This window comes from Peromyscus leucopus, chromosome 23 (assembly GCF_004664715.2).
Source record: "Peromyscus leucopus breed LL Stock chromosome 23, UCI_PerLeu_2.1, whole genome shotgun sequence".
NCBI classification, from domain to species: domain Eukaryota; kingdom Metazoa; phylum Chordata; class Mammalia; order Rodentia; family Cricetidae; genus Peromyscus; species Peromyscus leucopus.
In genome coordinates, this window is record NC_051082.1 from 26,340,741 (window position 1) to 26,360,925 (window position 20,185).

General features: G+C 51.0%; 2 protein-coding genes across 2 annotated transcripts; one reads left to right on the plus strand and one right to left on the minus strand.

The window, feature by feature from the left end:
- The first annotated feature begins 1,640 nt into the window (after positions 1-1,640).
- On the plus strand, positions 1,641-10,334 carry Mettl27 (methyltransferase like 27). The gene is made up of 6 exons (XM_028862466.2): positions 1,641-1,751; positions 2,011-2,137; positions 2,654-2,782; positions 3,382-3,517; positions 5,416-5,508; positions 9,903-10,334. Exons 2-6 carry the CDS (start codon positions 2,015-2,017, stop codon positions 10,175-10,177), a joined length of 756 nt encoding a protein of 251 aa, XP_028718299.1. The 5' UTR covers positions 1,641-1,751; positions 2,011-2,014; the 3' UTR covers positions 10,178-10,334.
- Positions 10,335-17,978: 7,644 nt separating this feature from the next.
- On the minus strand, positions 17,979-19,870 carry Cldn4 (claudin 4). The gene has a single exon (XM_028862467.2). It carries the CDS (start codon positions 19,640-19,642, stop codon positions 19,010-19,012), a length of 633 nt encoding a protein of 210 aa, XP_028718300.1. The 5' UTR covers positions 19,643-19,870; the 3' UTR covers positions 17,979-19,009.
- Positions 19,871-20,185: the final 315 nt, after the last annotated feature.

Below are 20,185 nucleotides of genomic sequence, written 5' to 3' on the forward strand. Positions count from 1 at the left end.
TCTGGCTGTCCTGGAACTCTCTCTGTAGACCAGGCTGGTCTCGAACTCACAGAGATCCGCCTGCCTTTGCCTCCCGAGTACTGGGATTAAAGGTATGCATCACCATTGCCCAGCTTTTAATTTGTACTCTAGTTTATGTATTTATTTATTTGATACAGGATCTCTCTATATAGCCCTGGCTGTCCTGGAACTCACTCTGTAGACCAGGCTACCCTAGAACTCAAGGAGATCAACCTGCCTCTGCCAGAGTGGTTTTTTTTTTTGTTTGTTTGTTTGTTTTGTTTTGTTTTGTTTTGTTATTCAAGGCAGGGTTTCTCTGTGTAGCTTTGCACCTTTCCTGGAACTCACTTGGTAGCCCAGGCTGGCTTGGAACTCACAGAGATCCACCTGCCTCTGCCTCCCGAGTGCAGGGATTAAAGGTGTGCCACCGCTGCCCGGCTTCACCACACCCAGTTTTATGTGTTGCTGGGGATTGAACCCAGAGCTGTGTGCCTGTGGAACTAATACCACCTGAGCTACAGGCCTAGGTTCCTGGTTAAAACTGTTCTGTCCAGTAAGATAGCCAGTACCAAGACAGATATTTAAATTATAAACACTGCTGGCCATGGTGGCGTTCACCTTTAATCCCAGCACTTGGGAGGCAGAGGCAGATGGATCTCTGTGAGTTTAAGGCCAGCCTGATCTATATAGAGAGTTCTAAGACAGCCAGAGCTATTACACAGAGAAACCCCGTCTCAAAAAAAAAAAAAAAAAAAAAAAGAACACACCAAAAAAAATTTTTAAGTTAAAATTCAGTTTTTCCCATGCGCTAAACAATTTGTTATTCTCAACACCCGTGTGTGGCTACGTCACCTCTGATGAACAGTGAAATACTTCCTAAAAAATAAAAATAATTTAAATTAATTAATTGAAATAAAATACTTTCAAAGACTGGGGCTATCGCTCAGTTGAAAGCGTGCTTGTGTAGCATACACTAAGCCCCGAGTTCAGTGCCCAAAACTACATAAATCAGGCACCTGTCATCTCAGCCTTTGGGAGGTAGGGGGCAGGAGGATGTGAGGTTCAGGGCCATCCTCGGCTACATGGAAAGTTTAAAGCCAACTTGAGCTGCATGAAACCATAAAAAAATAAAAATAAAAACTGGGCCCCGTGATATGACTCAAAAGGTAAAGGCACCCAGCCTGACAATCCCATCCCCGGAACCTACGCGGTGGAAGGAGAGATGAGACCCGCCACGCACAATCCCCAAATAAATACTTTATTTTTTAAAAAACACTGTATCCGGGAGCGGCGGCACGGTACTCCCAGTGCCTGGGAGGAAGATGCAGGAGGTTCTCTGTGAGTTCCAAGTCAGCCTCATCTACAGAAGGAATTCCAAGTCATCCAGGGATACCTTGCGAGACTTTGTCTCTAAAAAAAGTTATTTATTTGTGGAAAAACCAAACAACCAAACCACCAGACCGGACCGGACGGGAGCAGACCAGACCAGAAACAATTCCGCCTGGGAGAGTTTGAGAACTTCCCAAGCAGAGAGGACTAGAGCCTTACGCTCATTGGCTCGTAGTAGGGGGCGGCTGTCGTCCTTTTCCTTTGATTGGCTGTTTTCTCCCACGGAAACCCAATCGTCGGATGCTGGAGGCGGGGCCAGACTCTCCGCCCCGCCCCTCGTCCAGTTCCACCGCCCGTCTGCCCCGGAAAGGGAGAATCCGCGCCGTGAGTTCTGAGCTTTCAGCTCCTTGGAGACCCCTGCGGTGAGCAAGACCCCACATACACACACAGACCAATCCAGCCCGGAGGTGACAGGCTGAGGTGCAGTCCTCATTCCCTGCGCGGGAGCACCCCATCTATCTACCCTCCCCCTACAAACAGTCCCGTGGTGTGCAAGTCCGCTCAGGGTCCTGTATGTGACGTGGGAAGGCGTTGGAGCTCTGCTAACATCCTCCTCCGCCGGGTGAGGGAGGACGGGAGACTGTGGTGGACCTCATCACGGGGTGGGTCTTGTCCCCACAGGAGGATGAGTCGGGAGGAGACTGAGAGGCTACCCCAAGTACTGGCCCGGATCGGGGCCTCCCACGGTATCACCGACCTAGCCTGCAAGCTCCGCGTCTATGACGACTGGGCTCCAGAGTACGACCAGGTGAAAACACGGAGGGTTCTTGATTTTTGTGGCCCAGATTGTGTTTTTTATGTGCAAAGCGAGAATAGTACCCGTGCATCCCGGGGAAGCTGGGAACTGAAAAGAGACCTGGGAAAGAACCTTCTAGACGTGCTCCTTAGCGACCTGCTCTACTACAGGCCCCTAAGGAACCCCCTCTGACTCTGGATTGGACGTCCCACATTTGAGCCAAGAATGACCCGTCTTAATACTACAACCCAGACTGCCTGCAGGAGGCGCTATTGAGACATCACTCAATATAGACAGATCAGCTAAGAGCTGCCACAGCCGGTAGCCAGTTTCTGCCAGCTTGAGTCCCACTGGTATGGGATTCCTTGACAGTAAAAGACACTTCAAGCCGGGGTCTTCTGTTACTGGGGTCCCAGAAGGACCCAAAGTCCAACACACATCGGCTCAAACAGGCAGGGAGGCACGTAGGCAACCGACAAAGCGAGTCCTCCGACCACGAGGGTGTTAGACTAAGTGCTCTGCCCCTAGGACGTGGCTGCTTTGAAGTACCGAGCCCCGGGCCTTGCTGTGGATTGTCTCAGTCGAGCCTTTCGCGGTCCACCCCATGGTGCCTTGATCCTGGATGTGGCCTGCGGCACTGGCCTGGTGGGTGTGGAGGTAAGACCTTCTGATATGATGATGTCCTGCCTTCTCTTCAGGACCTCCAACATGCTACTGCTGAATCAACCTTCAGCCCCTGGCCAGTGAACTGTAGGCAGGGGCTCTACCACACACACACACCCATCCCCTCACTGAGAGAGTCTAAGCATGTGCTCTATCACTAAACCATGCCCCAGCCTTCACTGGGGGATTCTAGGCAGGAGATCCATCCCTGAACCACACCCCAGCCCCTCACTGGGGGATTCTAGGCAGGAGATCCATCCCTGAACCACACCCAGCCCCTCACTGGGTGGTTGTTGATGAGCCCTCTACCAATGAGCCACACCCTGGGCCCTTTAGTTTGCTTTTTATTTTGAGAGAGGGTCTCACTAAGTTGCCCAGGCTGGCCTTGAACTCAGGATTCTTTGGCCTCAGCCTCCAGAAGAGCTGGGATGGCAAGCCTGAGCCACCACACCTAGCTCCCTCCTGCTCACATCTCCTGCCACTCCTTGACCAAGAACCCATCCTCTGTCTCTGGCTCGTTGGTCACAACGTACAAGGACCCAGCTGAGCAGTGGCAGGCGATGAGCCATGACTGATGCCAGCCTCTCTCCCAGCTGCAGGCTCGGGGCTTCCTCCAGGTGCAGGGGGTGGATGGAAGCCCAGAAATGCTGAAGCAGGCCCAGGCACGTGGCCTGTACCACCGCCTCAGCCTCTGCACCCTGGGCCAGGAGCCGCTGCCCAACCCTGAAGGTACTTCCTGCTCCGATCCACTGTCACCCACAAAACCAAGATTATCCCCTCTGTCCGGCCTCCATCTTCACCTGGAATCCTATGGGAGCCCTCCCCTCCAATCCAGAGTCTGACGTCACCCCATCTCACATACAAGGCCAGATCCTACAGGTGCCTGAGGTCCTCCTATACCCAGTGCATACATGACATCGTCTATTGATTACTTTTCTTCTTGCTGGAACAAAACACCAGACAGAAGCAATTGAATCATAAGGTCCCACCCATCCCTAGGAGCTACAGGCAGTTGCTGGGGGTGAGACAGTCATTTTTTTCAGTGGTGTAGCCACTGGTAAAGTTGCCCATGCTCCAGTTACACCCACCCCAACCCCACTCCCACCCCCACCACACACACACACACACACACCCGAGACACACACACCAAGCTCATGCAAGCCACCCCCAGTTAAACTCAGTGGGTCACAAGCAAAACAAGACATGAAAGTAGCAGGAGTGGCGGGCGGTGGTAGCAGATGCCTTTAATCCCAGCACTCTGGAGGCAGAGCCAGGCAGATCTCTGTGAGTCCGAGGCCAGCCTGGTCTCCAGAGCGAGTTCCAGGGCAGGCTCCAAAGCTACACGGAGAAACAAAACAGAACAACAAAAAGACATGAAATTCTTTTTTTTTTTTTTTTTTTTTGGTTTTTCGAGACAGGGTTTCTCTTGTGTAGCTTTGCGCTTTCTGAACTCATTGTAGCCAGGCTGGCTCGACTCACAGAGATCGCTGCCTCTGCCTCCTGAGTGCTGGGAATAAAGGCGTGCGCCACCAACGCCCGGCAAGACATGAAATTCTTGAGAAAAGAGATGGTTCCGTGGTGAAAATCACCTTCTGCTCTTGCAGAGAACCTGAGTTTGGATCCCAGCACCCATACCAGATGATTTACAGTTTCCTATAACTCCAACCCCAGGGAGATACGAAGCCTCTGGTCTCTGTGAGCACCTGCACTGGTGTGCATATACCCACACAGAGACACGCATGCATACACATAATTTAAAATAATAAAAATTGGGCTAGAGAGATGGGTCAGCCCCTGTTAAAGGCTAGGCTCACAACCAAAAATAAAATAATTGAAAAAAATCTTTAAAAAAAAAAAAAAAGTAACTGGGCTGGGGAGATGGCTCAGCAGTTAAAATCTCATACTGCTCTTGTGGAGAACCCAGGTTCTGTTCCCAGCACCCACCCCACATCAAGCGAACTCACAATGGTCCAACTCACTCCAAGGGATCCAGTGCCCTCTTCTGGATTCAAAGGGCATTACAGGCATGTGCACATATCCATGCACCTCTATGCATAATTAAAAATAAAAACAAAGTGAGCTGGAGACAGCGCAACAGTTAAGAACGCTTGATGATTTTGCAGAGGACCTGGGTTCGATTCCCATCACCCACACAGCGGCTCACAACTGTCTGTAACTCCAGTTCTAGGGGACATGTCTGATACCTTCTTCTGACCTCTGTGGGTACTACATGCAGGCAAGACACAAACGTACATTCAGGCAAAACATCCATACACGTAAGATTAAATTTAAATTGATTCAAAATAAAGTGATTTTATTTTAAAGCAAATTAAGGGAAGAAGGGTTTCATTTTGGTTCCCCACATCCTGGTGTGGAAGTCACATGAGGCCGCTGAAGTCAGGAAGCAGAGAGGTGAACGCTGGTGCTCAGCTAGAGTACTCCATGTTCTTCCGTCCGAGACCGCAGCCATGGGATGGCGCCATTCACCCTTAGGGCAGGTCTAACCTCCTGAATTGGCTCTATCTAGAAACTCCCTCACAGACAAGCCCGGAGATTTGTCTCCCAGATCCCGTTAAGTTGACGATCAATAGTAATCACCACGCCTCTCCACCCCGCTCCACACGCAGGGACCTTTGACGCTGTGATCATGGTGGGGGCCCTCAGTGAGGGACAGGTGCCCTGCAGTGCCATTCCTGAGCTCCTAAGAGTCACCAAGCCAGGTGAGTCACACCCCAGCCAACCCCTCCCCTGAGGCTCAGCCCCCCCTTCCCCCGCTACACAGCGCGCAGACCCCAGACCCTGGACTCACTCAGGCTGAGGAAGGATAGGACGGTGCATAGAGTACCCACCCCCACACAGCTTCCCAGTTCACCACCTGCCAGTCTGTGCTCCACCCTGGCTGCCACCAACAGAGGCAGGCACAGGATAAGGGCAGACAGGTAACCACCAGCACACCTGCTATCTACTGGGCAGCTAGACAGAGCGCCACCCTTCTGGCCTTTGTTTCCTTTCTTAACCAAATGGTGTGGTCCCTGGGATCCCTTCCCCTTCTGACAAGGACAGTTGGGTACCCACCTGTCCCCTCGGCCTTTGCTTCAGCCCTGGTCCACAGTAGAAATCAGTTCAGCTCCCTCTGCCAGTGCCCTTTACCGATTTGGGGACTGCCCTTGCTCCATGGTCTTCCTTTCCTGGCACAGGTCCAGGTCTACTCATGCCACATGACAATGGAACAGCCTAGACGAGTTCACACACTGAGGGGTGGGGTATGCTGGGCCTTTCTTATGGTGCTGGAGAGGGAATTAGGGCTTCCAGTGGGCTTCATGCCCCATAATCCGTCACTAGGCCATTCTAGGAAGAAACGCTATGGCCAAACCATGCTCCTAGCCTCCCTGAGGGACTCTTTCTACACAGGTGCTCTACCACTGAGCCACACCCCCAACCCCTCACTGGGGGATTCTAGGCAGGTGCTCTACCACTGAGCCACACCCCAACCCCTCACTGGGGGATTCTAGGCAGGGGCTCTACCACTGAGCCACACCCCAGCCCCTCACTGGGGATTCTAGGCAGGTGCTCTACCACTGAGCCACACCCCAGCCCCTCACTGGGGGATTCTAGGCAGGTGCTCTACCACTGAGCCACACCCCAGCCCCTCACTGGGGGATTCCAGAAAAGGCAGAGAGGGCTTAGCACTCTCAGAATAAAGTTGCATTTTCAAGGGTTGGGGCAGGACATTCGGAGAAGGTGGGGTAAGGAGTTGCCTGGAAGAAGTCACAAGGGAAGAGATTAGAAAGAAGTGCCGGGCGTTGGTGGCGCACGTTAATCCAGCACTCGGAGCAGAGGCAGGGATCTGTGAGTTGAGGCAGCTGGCTACCAAGTGAGCTCCAGAAAGCGCAAAGCACAAAAAACCCTCCGAAAAAAAAAAAAAAAAAAAAAAAAAAAAAAAAAAAAAAAAAAAAAAAAAAAAAAAAAGAAAGAAGAAGAGAGGGTCTACCTGGCCTGACCTGAGGTCAGAATGAGGAAGCTGTGAGATAATAATACTTCCTCTCCCAAGCTCCACTCCTGGAGCTAAACCTAGGCATGTCTAGGCAGGTGTTTCAGAGAGGCCAAGAAAAGCCAGGACATCTGCAGGGTCATTCATGGTGGCATGGGTTGGGCTCGGAAGCACCGGAAATGCCTGTTGCATGAACCTAACCAAAACAGGCTCTCCTGTTCCAGCCTGAGCCCCCACCCACCCCCCCCCCAGCAGCGCCCCAGCCTTCCTCAACCCATCTGCCAGAAACCAGCCATACTGGACACACTGCAGCTGCTCGGACGAAGTCCCTCGTCTCTCCAGCCAGGGCTTTTTGACTCAGCCAGGCTTTTTTTTTTTTTTTCAGACAAGGTCTCACTATGTAGCCCTGGTTGGTCTCAACCCCATAGAGATTTACCTACCTCTCTCTGCCTCCTGAATGCTGGAATTAAAGTTCTCTGTTGGAGCTCGGCGGTGGTGGCACACGCCTTTAATCCCAGCACTCGGGAGGCAGAGGTAGGCTGATCTCTGTGAGCTGGAGGCCAGCCTGGCCTACAGAGCAAGATCCAGGAAAGGCATAAAGCTACGCAGAGAAACCCTGTCTCGAGAAAAAATAAAAAATAAAAGTTCTGTGTTGGGATGAAGAGATGGCTCTGGGTTACAATCACTGGCTGCTCTTGCAGAGGACCCAGGTTCTATTCCCAGCACCCTCATGACAGCTTACAGCTGTGTGTAACAGTTCTAGGGAATCCAATACCCTTTCTGGTTGCCCATTACACCAGCCATGCATATGGTCCACATACATACATGCATGCAGGCAAACACTCATGCACATAAAATAAAAATAACAAAGTTGTTGGGTCATCACACAAAGAAAGTGAGGTTCTGAAAGCCTGGGTCCCAACAGCCCCAACAAATTGAGCCCAGCCACCCATCTCCGTCAGACCAATTAAAACCAAGTGGCTGGGCCGTGGTAGTGCATGCTTTTAGTCCCAGCATTCAGGAGACTAAGGCAGGCAGATCTGTGAGTTTGAGACCAGCATGGTCTGCAGAGTTTCCAGACAGCCAAGGATACTCAGAGAAACCCTGCCTCATAAATAAATAAGTGAATAAATAAATAAATAAATGAATAAATAAATAAATAAATACCAAGTAATAGTGAAATAAATAAATAGCCAAGTGATAGTGAAAAACATTGAAAAGAGATTTATTCAATGTGGCCTCTTTTAGAAGAGGAGCAAAGAAGTCTAGTGACACACACACACACACACACACACACACACACACACACCCCAAACCCCCTTTCCTAGTCCTGACATGGAATTGAGGTTTAAAGAGGGGCAGGAGTTTACAATAGGCGAGCCGTCCCCATGGAGATATGGTCCCGCCTACCACTTGGCTCCAGCGTCTCCTGCAAGACGGACTGACTGACCAGTGTCAGAACGAGGTGAAGTCTCTTCAGGGACACAAGTTCCTCCTCTTGCTGGCACCAGGCTCCTGCCTTTTCCTTTTTCCTGCGTGCGACTCCTGGGGAAATTTCAATTTGGGGGAAGCCATTGTTCAGTAGTCGGACAGCCGAAGGGAGGACACAAGCTTCTCTTCAGCACCCCTCCAGTCCTCCCAGGGAGATTACAAGGTCATGCTAGAGCCCAGGCCAGCCCGGAAGTCAGATTCAAATTCCCAGCTTTCTTGGGACTAGAGAGATGGCTCAGTGTTTAAGAGGCCCCAGGTTTGATTTCCAGCGCCCACACAGTGGCTCACAACCTTCTGTAGCTCCAGTTCCAGGAGACCCAATGCCCTTTTCTGGCCTCTATGGGCACTATACACATGTGGTACATAGACATATATGTGGGCAAAACACCCATAAACATAAAAAAAAAAATTAAATAAGCCCTCTAATTTTTTTTTTATTTTGTTTTGTTCTTCCTGCCTGAGGCTGCTAACTGCTGGACCTGAGTCGCCATGCACACACATACTCTGTCTCACGAAACAAAATTATCATACCCCCCAATGCCTGCAAAAATACTTAGATACAAAGAAATGAAGGGTCTTGGCCACGGACCAAAGCTCATGTGTCTTCTACTGTCCCCTTAGACCCAAGCTTGTCTTTAATGGAGCTGGGTTAGCAGCCAGCATGGAACTCCCTGACCCTACCAAGGACAAGACACTTGGGCATTAGGGGCTTGCATAGGAACCTGACCTAGTACTACACACCAGTCATCTCAACTACTAAGGATACTGAGGCAGCAGAATCTCAAAGTCCAGGCCTGCCTGTGCTACACAGTGATTCCTAAGACAGCCTGGGCAACGTAGCAAGATCCTGTCTCAAAAGCAAACATTAAAGAACTAGAGCTGGGCAGAGGGGGCGCACACCTTTAGTCCCAGCACGTGGGAGGCAGAGGCAGGGGAATCTCAGAGTTTGATACCAGCCTGGTCTATGGAGCAAGTTCAAGACAGAGCCAGGGCTACACAGAGAAACCTTGTCTTGAAAAATGAATAAGTAGATAGATAGATAGATAGATAGATAGATAGATAGATAGATAGATAGATAGATAGATAGATAGAACTGGGGATATAGTTCAACAGTAGAGTGCTCACCTAGAAACCCCCATGACAGTTAGGGGACTTTGTTCAATGGATGAGCACAGTAGGAGAGCCCCTGCCTAGAATCCCCCAGTGAGGGGCTGGGGTGTGGTTCAGTGGTAGAGCCCCTGCCTAGAATCCCCCAGTGAGGAGCTAGGGTGTGGCTCAGTGGTAGAGCCCCTGCCTAGAATCCCCCAGTGAGGAGCTAGGGTGTGGCTCAGTGGTAGAGCCCCTGCCTAGAATCCCCCGGTGAGGGGCTGAAGGCGTGGTTCAGCTGTAATATCTTTTTGAGCATGTTTGAGGCCCATGATTTCATCTGCAGTGCTGGGGCGGGGGGAGGGGGGGATTTTTTTTTTTTAAATGAGGGCCATGGGAAACCATCAGGTTGACAAAACTGAAGGGGATTGCTGGGAGAATCGACTTTAAGTCCCAAACCCTGGAGGTGGGAAGCTGGCCTGGAACTGAAGTCTTGAGCAGAGACTCCCCTATATTCATTCATCCAGCTCCCCCACCCCTCCCCAGGTGGACTCGTATGTCTGACTACCAGGAGCAACCCATCCAACCTTCCCTACAAGGAGGCGCTGGAAGCAACCTTGGACTCCCTGGAGCAGGCTGGAGAGTGGGAACGTCTGGTGGCCCAGCCTGTGGAGCGCTGGGAACTGGCGACCTCAGAACAGGAGACAGGGCTGGGTGCCAGCGACGGCTTCATCTCTGGCATCATCTACCTTTACCGAAAGCAGGAGAGAGTCCAGGGTGAGGGAGAGAGGCCCAGCGTCCAGGCCCCAGGTGACCACTGATCCCTATGTGTGGTCCTAGCCGGGCCCGTCTTCTTGGCCTTCTCTGCTCTGCCCCATAAAAATGGGTCCATCTGCCTGGCATTGGTGGCTCAAGCCTTTAATCTCAGCACTCAGGAGGCAGAGCCAAGAGGATCTCTGCGAGTTCGAGGCCAGCCTCAGCTACAGAGTGAGTTCCAGGACAAGCTCCAAAGCTACACAGAGAAACCCTGTCTTGAAAAAACAAAACAAAACAAACAAACAAAAAAAAAATGGGTCCATCTTGTTGGGAGGTCCTGCTGGTTGGAGGTTGCATTCTGCCAATGAATGGCCTGGCAGCTTTCTCCAAGCTTGGCAACATGAAGGACCCGCCCCCACCAGCAAGGGCTTCCTGCTCCCTACCTAACCTTATCCGAAGGATATCTCTAGGCCTGGATGCCTGATTTATCTCAAGGATGACCCTTGACATAGGTCCCCGCAAACACTGTTTCCCAGAATCCCACGTGGTAATGAGGTTAATGCTGTTTTGATAGGGCCCTGCTTCCACTAATTCAGCTATATGACAGGAGCATGCCACTTAACCCATTCCCATTTCTTTCCTGTACCCTGGAATAAAGTTGAGTTATTTCACTGAAGTCCTATCCCAGAGGGCTAGCTCTGATGTATCCGCAGCTGTCCGAACCCTGTTACCCCCTCTTCTGCTCCCTCCACCCTCATGGACTGGTGGCCAACCATCCCTTAGGAGGAAGGAGAGCCACACCTCTTCCCAAACCTGCCCCTTGGGAATGCTTTGCTAGGTAAATCCCAGAGGACTGAAAAGACCCCTCTAGTTTCTTTGGACCCAGAATTCAGGCACACGGGGCTGGAGCAAGCCCCATGGGTAAGAGTGTTGGCTCTGCAAAGCATGAGAAACTGAACCGACATCCTCAGCATCCACATAAATAGCATGAGTTATGCTGGGCGGTGGTGGCGCACACCTTTAATCCCAGCACTCGGGAGGCAGAGCCAGGCAGGTCTCTGTGAGTTCGAGGCCAGCCTGGTCTACAGAGCGAGACCCAGGACAGGCATCAAAAACTACACAGAGAAATCCTGTCTTGGGGGCGGGGGAAATCATGAGTTATGGGCTACCTGCATGTATCGCCACCCCTGGAGTAGGAAAATGGGTGGACCCAAAACGGTCAGCTTTCACCTCATTGAGGGATCCTGCCTCAAAATAATAAGGCTGACAACAGAGACTGAGAGAGAGGAAGACACCTAATACCTTGCTTCTAGCCTCCACATGCCTGCGCATGTGCGGGTGCACCCCCACACTCGGGTGTAAGAGCTGTCTATGCACGTACCAGATACAGAAAAGTAAAAGGAACGGAGACCACTATCTACTGCCACACAACCCAGTTCCCTTCCATCCCCAGCAGTGTGGCAGTCCTTGAAGCGATGAGTTTGCAAAAGCTACTGAATTAGGACCAGCAAGGTGGCTCAGCGGGTAAAGCCACACTTGCCACCAAGCCTGATGGCCTGAGCTGGATCCCCAGGACCCACGTGACGAATGAAGAGAAATGACCCCTACAAGTTGTCCTCTGCCCTCTACATATTTACTGTAGCACTCACACAGGTACTCAAGCTTTACACACACACATGCACGCGCGCACGCGCACAAATAAAGAAATAGGTAAATATCAAGGTGTTGGTTTAACCAGCCATCACCTGTGTGTTTGCAGCTCTTGGGTGGCAGGTGTAAGAGGATCACGAGTTAAAGGCCAACCGGGGCTATAGAGTGAGAAGACTTTGTCTCAAAAACATAAAATAAGGGGGCCAGAGAATTTGCCCAGCAGTTAAGATCACAGTGTGGTAGCACACGCCTTTAATCCCAGCACTCGGGGAGGCAGAGGCAGTCGGATCTCTGTGAGTTCGAGGCCAGCCCGGGCTATAGAGTGAATTACAGGAAAGTCGCAAAGCTACACAGAGAAACCCTGTCTCGAAAAACCAAAAACAAACAAATAAGAACAACAACAACAAAGCACTTCTTGCTCTTGCAGGGGACCCGGTTCTATTCCCAGCACCAACATTGCAGCACACAACTGTCTGTAACTCCAGTCCCAGGGGATCTAATGGCTTCTTCCTGCCCTTGACAGGCACCAGGCACACACACACATGATGCACAGACATACATGCAGGCAAGACACTTATACACATAAAATGTTTTTGAAAATGAAAAGTTTTAAAGGAATAAACATTACAGAATATTTGTGTAGAATGTGGAGCTGTGTCTTTGCCAAGGCACCTTCTGATTGGTTTAATAAAGAGCAGAACAGCCAATAACTAGGCAGGAAGAGGTTAGGTGGGACTTCCAGAAGTAGAGAGGACTCTGGGAAGAAGAAAGGTGAAGTCACCAGCCAGACACAGAGGAAGCGGGATGGGCAGGATGGAGACGCCAGGGAGGCACTGAAGAGGTCGGACATACAATACAGAGTAGAGGTAATTGAGCTACGTGGAAGAATGTGAACTAATAAAAGCAGGTCAATAAGTTATAAGAGCTAGTGGGACAAGCCTAAACCAATGCCCAAGCTTTCATAATTAATAATAAACCTCCGTGTCGTTATTTGTGAGCTGGCGGCCCAAATAAAAGTCCGACTAGAAACAAACGCAATGAATTTTAAGAGATGTTATTTTAAAACCTCAACTCAAGTTAGATATGATAGTGCATATCTGTAACCCAGCACTCAAAAGTAGAAACAGGAGGATCAGGAGTTCAAGGCCAGTCTCGACTACATAGAGAGTTCAAAACCAGCCTAGGCTTCATGAGATCCTATCTCAAAGAAACAAAGCAGAGTGGACAAATTGGCTCAGAAGGCACAAGCACTTACTTGGAAGCTTCAAAACCTGAGTTCAATCCACAGGACCCACACTGTAAGAGAGAAATCCAATGCCACAAGTTTGACCTCTGACCTCCATGCATGTGTTATGGAGAACATATACTCACATATGCACACACACAATAAGTAAATAAATGGAATTAACATTTTTAAAAAATAAATGGCAGGGCTGGTGAGGAGGGTCAGTAGGTAAAGGCCCTCGCTCAGCAAGGCTGGTGACTTGGATTCCCCAGGACCCACATAAAGCCGGCAAGAGAGAACTGATCCCACAATGTCATCCTGTGACCTCCACACACATGCTGTTGGACTGGCACCCACATACACATGTACACACAAGAATTACAATAATAATTTCAGGGACTGGAGAAATGGTTCTGTGATTAAGAGTGTCTCCTGATCTCCCAGAGGACCAGAGTTCCCAGCACCCACATGCGGTGGCTCACAACTGCCTGTAACTCCAGCCCCAGGGATCTGACACCTCTGGCCTCCTAGCCAGAGGTGTGCACACACACACACACACAAACACACACACACACATACAGAGACATAATTAAAAAATAATAAAACAACTCTGGGCAGTGGTGGCACACCGCTTTAATCCCAGCCCTCAGGAGGCGGAGGCAGGTGGATCTCTGTTGAGTTTGAGGCCAGCCTGGTCTACAGAGTAAAAAATAAATAAATAATGCAAAAAAAAAAAAAAAATTGAAAAACCAGGCCGGGAAGATGGTGGAGCCTGTAAGGTACTTGCTACGCAGGTGTGAAGAGTTCAGGTCCCCGGCATTCAGGTTTTTGAGGTAGTCAGGGTGGCACGTATTTGTGTAACCTCAGAGCCAGGGTTGCAAAGACAGGAGAATTCCTGAAGCTCACTAGTCAGCCAGTGTAGCCAATCAGTGAGCTCCAGCTTCAGTAAGAGACCTGTCTCAAAAAAGTAAATAAATAAATAAGGTGGAGCATAAGCAAGGAAACATGATATGTTCATACCTACATACACACACACACACACACACACACACACACACACACACACACAGACTGTCTCAAATATGCCTCCATAAAAGGAATTTCAAGGTATTTATGAGACAGAAACAGGCTCAGAGGGTAACTTGAGTTCAATCTCCAGGACTCACATGACAGGAGAGAACCAGCTCCAGCAAGTTGTCCTCTGACCTCCACAAAACACACACACACACACACACACACACACACACACACACACACACACACATAGCAACAATAGAAAATAAATGTTTTTAAAAAAATTAAAGACAAAGAAATGGAGTGGTGATATGATTTATGGGAGAAGGATGACCGGAGAAGCCTTGTCAGAAAATTGTGGTTTAGCCTGATCTGAGATTCTAGTCTGGGGCCCCAGGATGTCAAAATAACTTTCATTGGACACTTGTTCGGCCCCCAAGCAAAGAACTTAGTGGTTTCAACCAGTTTGAGCTAGGCAAGGCTATATCGAAACCCGGACAGAATAGAGGAAAGTAAACAATTGTCATGCCCCCCTCGCCCCGAGATGTTATCTGTGGTTAAGCTGGCAGGGGGCAGATTTGGCTTCCCGGAGTCACAGGAGAGGCTAGTGTAGAAAAATAAGTATTTTCAGCCTGCCTGGAACAAAGAGCTATGCCTAGGTTCGCCTGGTTGTTCACACCCTAGACACCTGAAAAGCTGAGGCAGAGGGATACAAAGTTCAAGTCTTGCCTGGGCTATGTTGTGAAATCTAAGCCAACCTGGACCATTAGGTGACACTCTATTTCAAAAAGTAAAAGAGGTAGAGAGGGGCTGGAGGAACGACTTTGTGGTTAAGAACACTGCCAGTCCTTGCAGAGGATGTTCTTCCAGAGGACCTGGGTTCAATTCTCAGCACCCACATGGCAGCTCACAACTGTCTATAACTCCACTGTCCAGGGTACCCGACAAAACACCAATGCATAGCTGGGCGGTGGCGGCACAAGCCTTTAATCCCAGCACTCAGGAAGCAAAGGCAGGCAAATCTCTGAGTTCAAGGCCAGCCTGGTCTACAGAGTGAGTTCAAGGACAGCCAGGGCTACACAGAGAAACCCTGTCTCAAAAAACCCAAAAAGAAAAAAGAAAGGGGGTGTGGGGGGGAGACACCGATGTATATAAAATAAAAATAAATAAACTTTTAAAAAGGTGTAGAGATGTAGAGCACTTGCTAGAATCCCCCAATGAGGGGCCAATGGTATGTTTCAGCAGTGGTACAATTGCCTAGAAACCCTGGAGTCTATCTCCAGCACAGGGTGGGGGAACTAGAAGAGGAAAAAAGCTTAATTTTTTTCATTTTTTATTTATATTTATATTAACATTTATATATTTCTTCACAATATATGTGTGTATGAATATGTGCATGTGCCACGCTATACATGCTTAACGGAGGGCAGAGGACAACTTGCAGAACCATATGGGCTCTGGAATTGAGGTCATCTGACTTGGCAGCAAGCACATGACCTGTGGCGCCATCTCACAGGCCCAAGAAAGGAGAGGATGTAAGAGGTCTCTTGTTATAAGCTGCAGGCCTGGTGGGCCTTTAACCTGCTGAGGCCTAGCAGGACCCCAAAGCCCTGATTCTCCAGCTGTCACTGATGGAACATCTGGGATTACTTTCCAGGCCCGTGTGCCTGCACCCCTTCATTATGGGAAGTGCTGGTGCTTGAACCCAGAACCTCTGATATGCTAGGCTCACCCTCTACCCAGGAAGTTACATCTCTGCACCTTGGGGGAGAGTTGTCCTTTGTTTGTTTTGTTTTGCTGGTTGCGTTTTGTTGTTGTTGTTGTTGGTTTGTTGGTTTGTTGGTTTGTTTTTAAACAGGGTCTCACTATATAGCCTTAGCAGGGCCCGGAGCTCTCTATACAGACCCAGGTTGGCTTCAAATTCACAGAGATCTGCCTGCCTCTGCCTTGAGTGCTGGGATTATGGTGTTCAACACCACACTTGGCCACCTAATTTTTAAATGTTTAACCAGGAGGAGGGTTAGGTGGCTCAACAGGAGAGCCCTTGCCTAACATGGGGGGCCCTGGATTTGATCCCAAGTACTACAGAGGGGGGAAAAATTAACTATGGAAGGGAAGTGGAACAGCTGTAGTCTGTTACAGAGTCTCAGGTAGCCCAGGCTGGCCTCAGACTGGCTATGTAATGAAGGATGGTCTTGAACTCGTGACCCTCCCACCTCTACCTCCTGAGTGCTACCACAAGCCACCACACCTGACTTTGAGGCCGGGCGGCGGTGGCGGCCCACGCCTTTAATCCCAGCACTTGGGAGGCAGAGGCAGGCAGATCTCTGTGAGTTCGAGGCCAGCCTGGTCTACAGAGCAAGTTCCAGGAAAGGTGCAAAGCTACACAGAGAAACCTGTCTCAAAAAACCAAAAAAAAAAAAAAAAAAAAAAAAAAAAAAAAAACCACTTTGATAATTTCACTATGAGAACTTGGTTATACCCACGGGGTCAAGCGGTGACAGGTGGACCAGTGAGGTGGCTCAGCCAGTAAAAGCACCTGCTGTGCAAGCCTGGTGACATGGATTCTGCCCCAAACACATGTCAACATGGAAGGAAGGAGCTGCCGACTCCACAAAGTTGTCCTCTGACCTCAGATGGGGCTCCGAGCCACACTTTCATGTGAGCAGGGATTTCATTTCTCTTCCACAAAGGAACTGTGTGGGCTAGGACTCACAACTAGAAGCTAGCAAGCCTTCAGGTGTAAGAGGAAGCCCCCCATTCCATCCCAGCGCTGAATAAATCCAGCCCCAGAGAAGTGGAGGTGGGAGGCAGGATGAGGAATTCAAAACCAGCCTTCGCCAGGGAACAATTTGAGATCAGCCAAGGATACATGAGACCCTGTCTCAAAAATCAAAGCAGGGATCCAGGCCTGAGAGGAAGGACCCTCAAACACAAGTCTTTCCTCCTCAGCACCTCACTAAACAGGCACAGTGGTGCATGTTTCTAATCCCAGCACTTGGGAAGGGAAGGCAGGAAGATCAGGAGTTGAAGGTCATCCTCAGCTACATAGCTCGGAGGCCAGCCTGGGCTACATTAAGACCTTGTCTCAAAACAATAAAAACCCAAAGGGACTGGAATGGGAAAGTCCAGGTGTGGCCCAGGATGCCCTGCGGCTATACAGGTGTGGGTTTATGGGCATTCAGGACCTTAGACATTCCAGGGCTGTGGGAGGATTGGCTAGGGAGGAGGCTGCAGACCAGACCTGCAAGACCTGCAGGACTTCAGGAGTGGGGGAAAGGACATTCCAAGCCCAGGGAAGGGACAACAAAGGCAGAATGGTGGCACCAGCTACCTGTGAAAGATAAGCAGGCCAGCCTGGCTGCTCAGAGAAAGGGAAACCAAAATGGAAGAGGTCGGTGACTCCTCAGACCTAGTTGCTCCCATCCGATGTCCCTGCTGGTATCCCCAGCTCTTTCTCCCAACAATCCTGGACACACAGTGGGCCCTAGACACAGGGTTTCCCCTCTAACAAAAGAAGGGCTTGCCATCATGGTAGTGTACAAGAGACTGAGGCAGGGGGATTGCCTTGAGCTTGATAAATCTGGGCTTTATACTATGACCCTGTCTCACAAAAGGCTCAGACATGGTGATCCCCCATTTTAGAGCTAGTTCTGGTTTTTACAAATTCTCTGAAACCACTCTTGGAGACAGAGTCTCGAGTTGACCAGGCTAGCCTTGAACCTACTATGTAGTGGGGGATGACCTTCAGGTTCTGATCCTCTTGCTTCCGCACTTGGTTTATTTGGGGCTGAGTATGAAAGCCGGGGTGTCCGGCATGCCAGGCACACTCTCTGTCAGTTGGGCTGCGTCCTCAGCCCTTGAAATCACTTCAACTTCTTACAATATCAAGGTCCCCACCCACCCCACAACCCCCCCCCCCCCCGGCCATCCCTCCAGCCCTGTCCCATCCACAAATACAGAGAAGAGCCCAGACCTTTTCTGTACATAGGTGCCATTTATTGTAGAAAACAATAATAATTACAGCTGTGAATAGACCTTAAATTACAAAACAAGAAACCACTGAGAAGGCAGGGGCGTCCCGGGAGAGTCCCTGTTGCAACGCCATTGTCCCCACTGCCCCCATACCTTCGGCAGACTGGCCAGCATCCTTGAAATGGACAAGGGTAGGGAATTGAGAGGGGCCGGCTCAGGATGCTCAGGGTACTTCTGAGCAGGGAGGGGGGGGCAGGGCATTTAGCAAGATAGTACTAGAAAGGGGTGGGGACAGTCTGGGCTGCTTCTAGGTCCCCAGCACACACCAGCACTCCCCAAACCAGTTTAATCCACCTCCACCCTTCCCTCAAACCCGTCCATCCACTCCACAGAACTCCATTACGCGGGTAGGTGGGTGGGTGGGTAAGGCCCCAATCATTGTCAGTCACTGGCGTTCCTCGGCAGAACCCATCCCATCGGGTTCCCAATGCCCCCCTCAGTCACAGTCATCCAGTCACACCAAGACTCCAGGCAGGACCAGGTATGCTGAGAAACACGGAGCATAATGGCAAGAGTGGCGCTGGAGTAACAGATGTGGGGCAGAGAGCGTGAGGAGGATAGAAAAGGGTCAGTGGAGGTGCTAACATGAGCAGGACACCCACTGGAGAGCCCCAAGTCAGAGCGGAGCTAGCCTGGCCAGCAGGACCCAGCTCCCGCCTCCACTGCGGTACCCAGCAGCTCCTGCCTTTAGCCCTGTATCCATGAGCAATTTGGATGTAAGCAGCAAGGAAACATTTTTACATCCATCCTTGCCGGAGAAAGGAGCCTTGAGATGTGTTCAAGTGGGGCAGATGGTTCCCCGCAAGGGCTCCTTTAGCCAGTAACTTAGCACAATCCGGGCTTGCTGTCCCCCCAGCCGTTAGTGGCCCATAGCAGGGCAGGTCCCGAGAGAAGTCAAGGGGATCACAGGCTGTTGTGAACTCAATCCAAGAAAAATAACAAAGGCAATGGGGTCCTAGCAGAGCGGCCCACCTTACACATAGTTGCTGGCGGGGACAGAGCGGGCGGCGGAGTACTTGGCGGAGTACGGCTTCTCGTTGCTGCGAGGTGGGCAGTTGCAGCAGAGAAGGCCTCCTCCCAGAAGCAGCAGCCCAGAAGCCGCCCAGCCGATGTAAAGCGCGGCCCCCATCTCTCTTTTCTGCCCGGCAACGACCAGGGGATTGTAGAAGTCGCGGATGACGTTGTGTGCGGTCCAGGAGATGGGCACCATAGCCAGCAAGGCTGCGATGATGAACACGACGCCGGCTCCGATCATGGTCTTGGCCTTGACGGTCTCGTCTTCCATGCAGTTGGTACATTTGCCCCCTACCACCGAGAGCAGCATCCCCAGCGCGGCCACGATGATGCAGACGACGATGAGGGCTCGGGCGGCCTGCAGGTCCTGCGGCAGGGCCAGCAGCGAGTCGTACACCTTGCACTGCATCTGCCCGGTGCTCTGCACCACGCAGTTCATCCACAGGCCCTCCCAGCTGGTCTGCGCCGTGACGATGTTGCTGCCGATGAAGGCCGTCACCCGCCACATGGGGAGCGCGCAGCTCAGGATCGCGCCCAGCCAGCCCAGGACCGCCAAGGCGATGCCCAGCACCTGGAGTCCCATGGACGCCATTGCTCAGCCTCTGCAGGGGTCAAGGTTGGAGACCACGGAAAAATAGTATCTCTCTGGAAGTTACAGAAGTCCGAGGGCCGAAAGAGTTTTTTTTTTCTAGTCAGGATCGGGGACACGAAGCCAGTCGGAGCTGCTGAGTGGGGTACACCAGCTACCAAGCGCCAAAACTGCAGCTCCTTCCTGCCCCACACCTGCAACCAGGACCAGCGGCGCACAGGTGCAGCAGTTAAAGCATCTCGGAGGAGGGGCGGAGGCAGAGGGAGGGGTTTCAGTCCCCAAGGCCTCCCCCACGACCAGTTTCTCTGGATTCCTGAACCTGGGCCAACAAAGGCGTTTGGAGGCCCCAGTCCTGGGCCCCTGAGTCACCTGCTGGTATCACAGGAAACTATCATCTCCCCCCAGCCCCCAGTCTCATGCTGAGGTCAGTCGAGAGACGGACATTGAGTCACCAGCCCAAAGCACCTGAACGCTCACCGGGCGGGGACACTGGGAGAAACGAGCAGCCAAGCTTAGCTAGGGTTCAGAGCCGAAGGCGAGGGTCCC

Bases quoted from the DNA above. Each gene is read 5' to 3' on its own strand.
- Mettl27 (XM_028862466.2), top strand. From the start codon at position 2,015: ATGAGTCGGGAGGAGACTGAGAGGCTACCCCAAGTACTGGCCCGGATC. The intron at 3,518-5,415 runs GTACTTCCTGCT...CTCCACACGCAG, and splicing joins GCCGCTGCCCAACCCTGAAG to GGACCTTTGACGCTGTGATC. The intron at 5,509-9,902 runs GTGAGTCACACC...ACCCCTCCCCAG, and splicing joins CCTAAGAGTCACCAAGCCAG to GTGGACTCGTATGTCTGACT.
- Cldn4 (XM_028862467.2), bottom strand. From the start codon at position 19,642: ATGGCGTCCATGGGACTCCAGGTGCTGGGCATCGCCTTGGCGGTCCTG.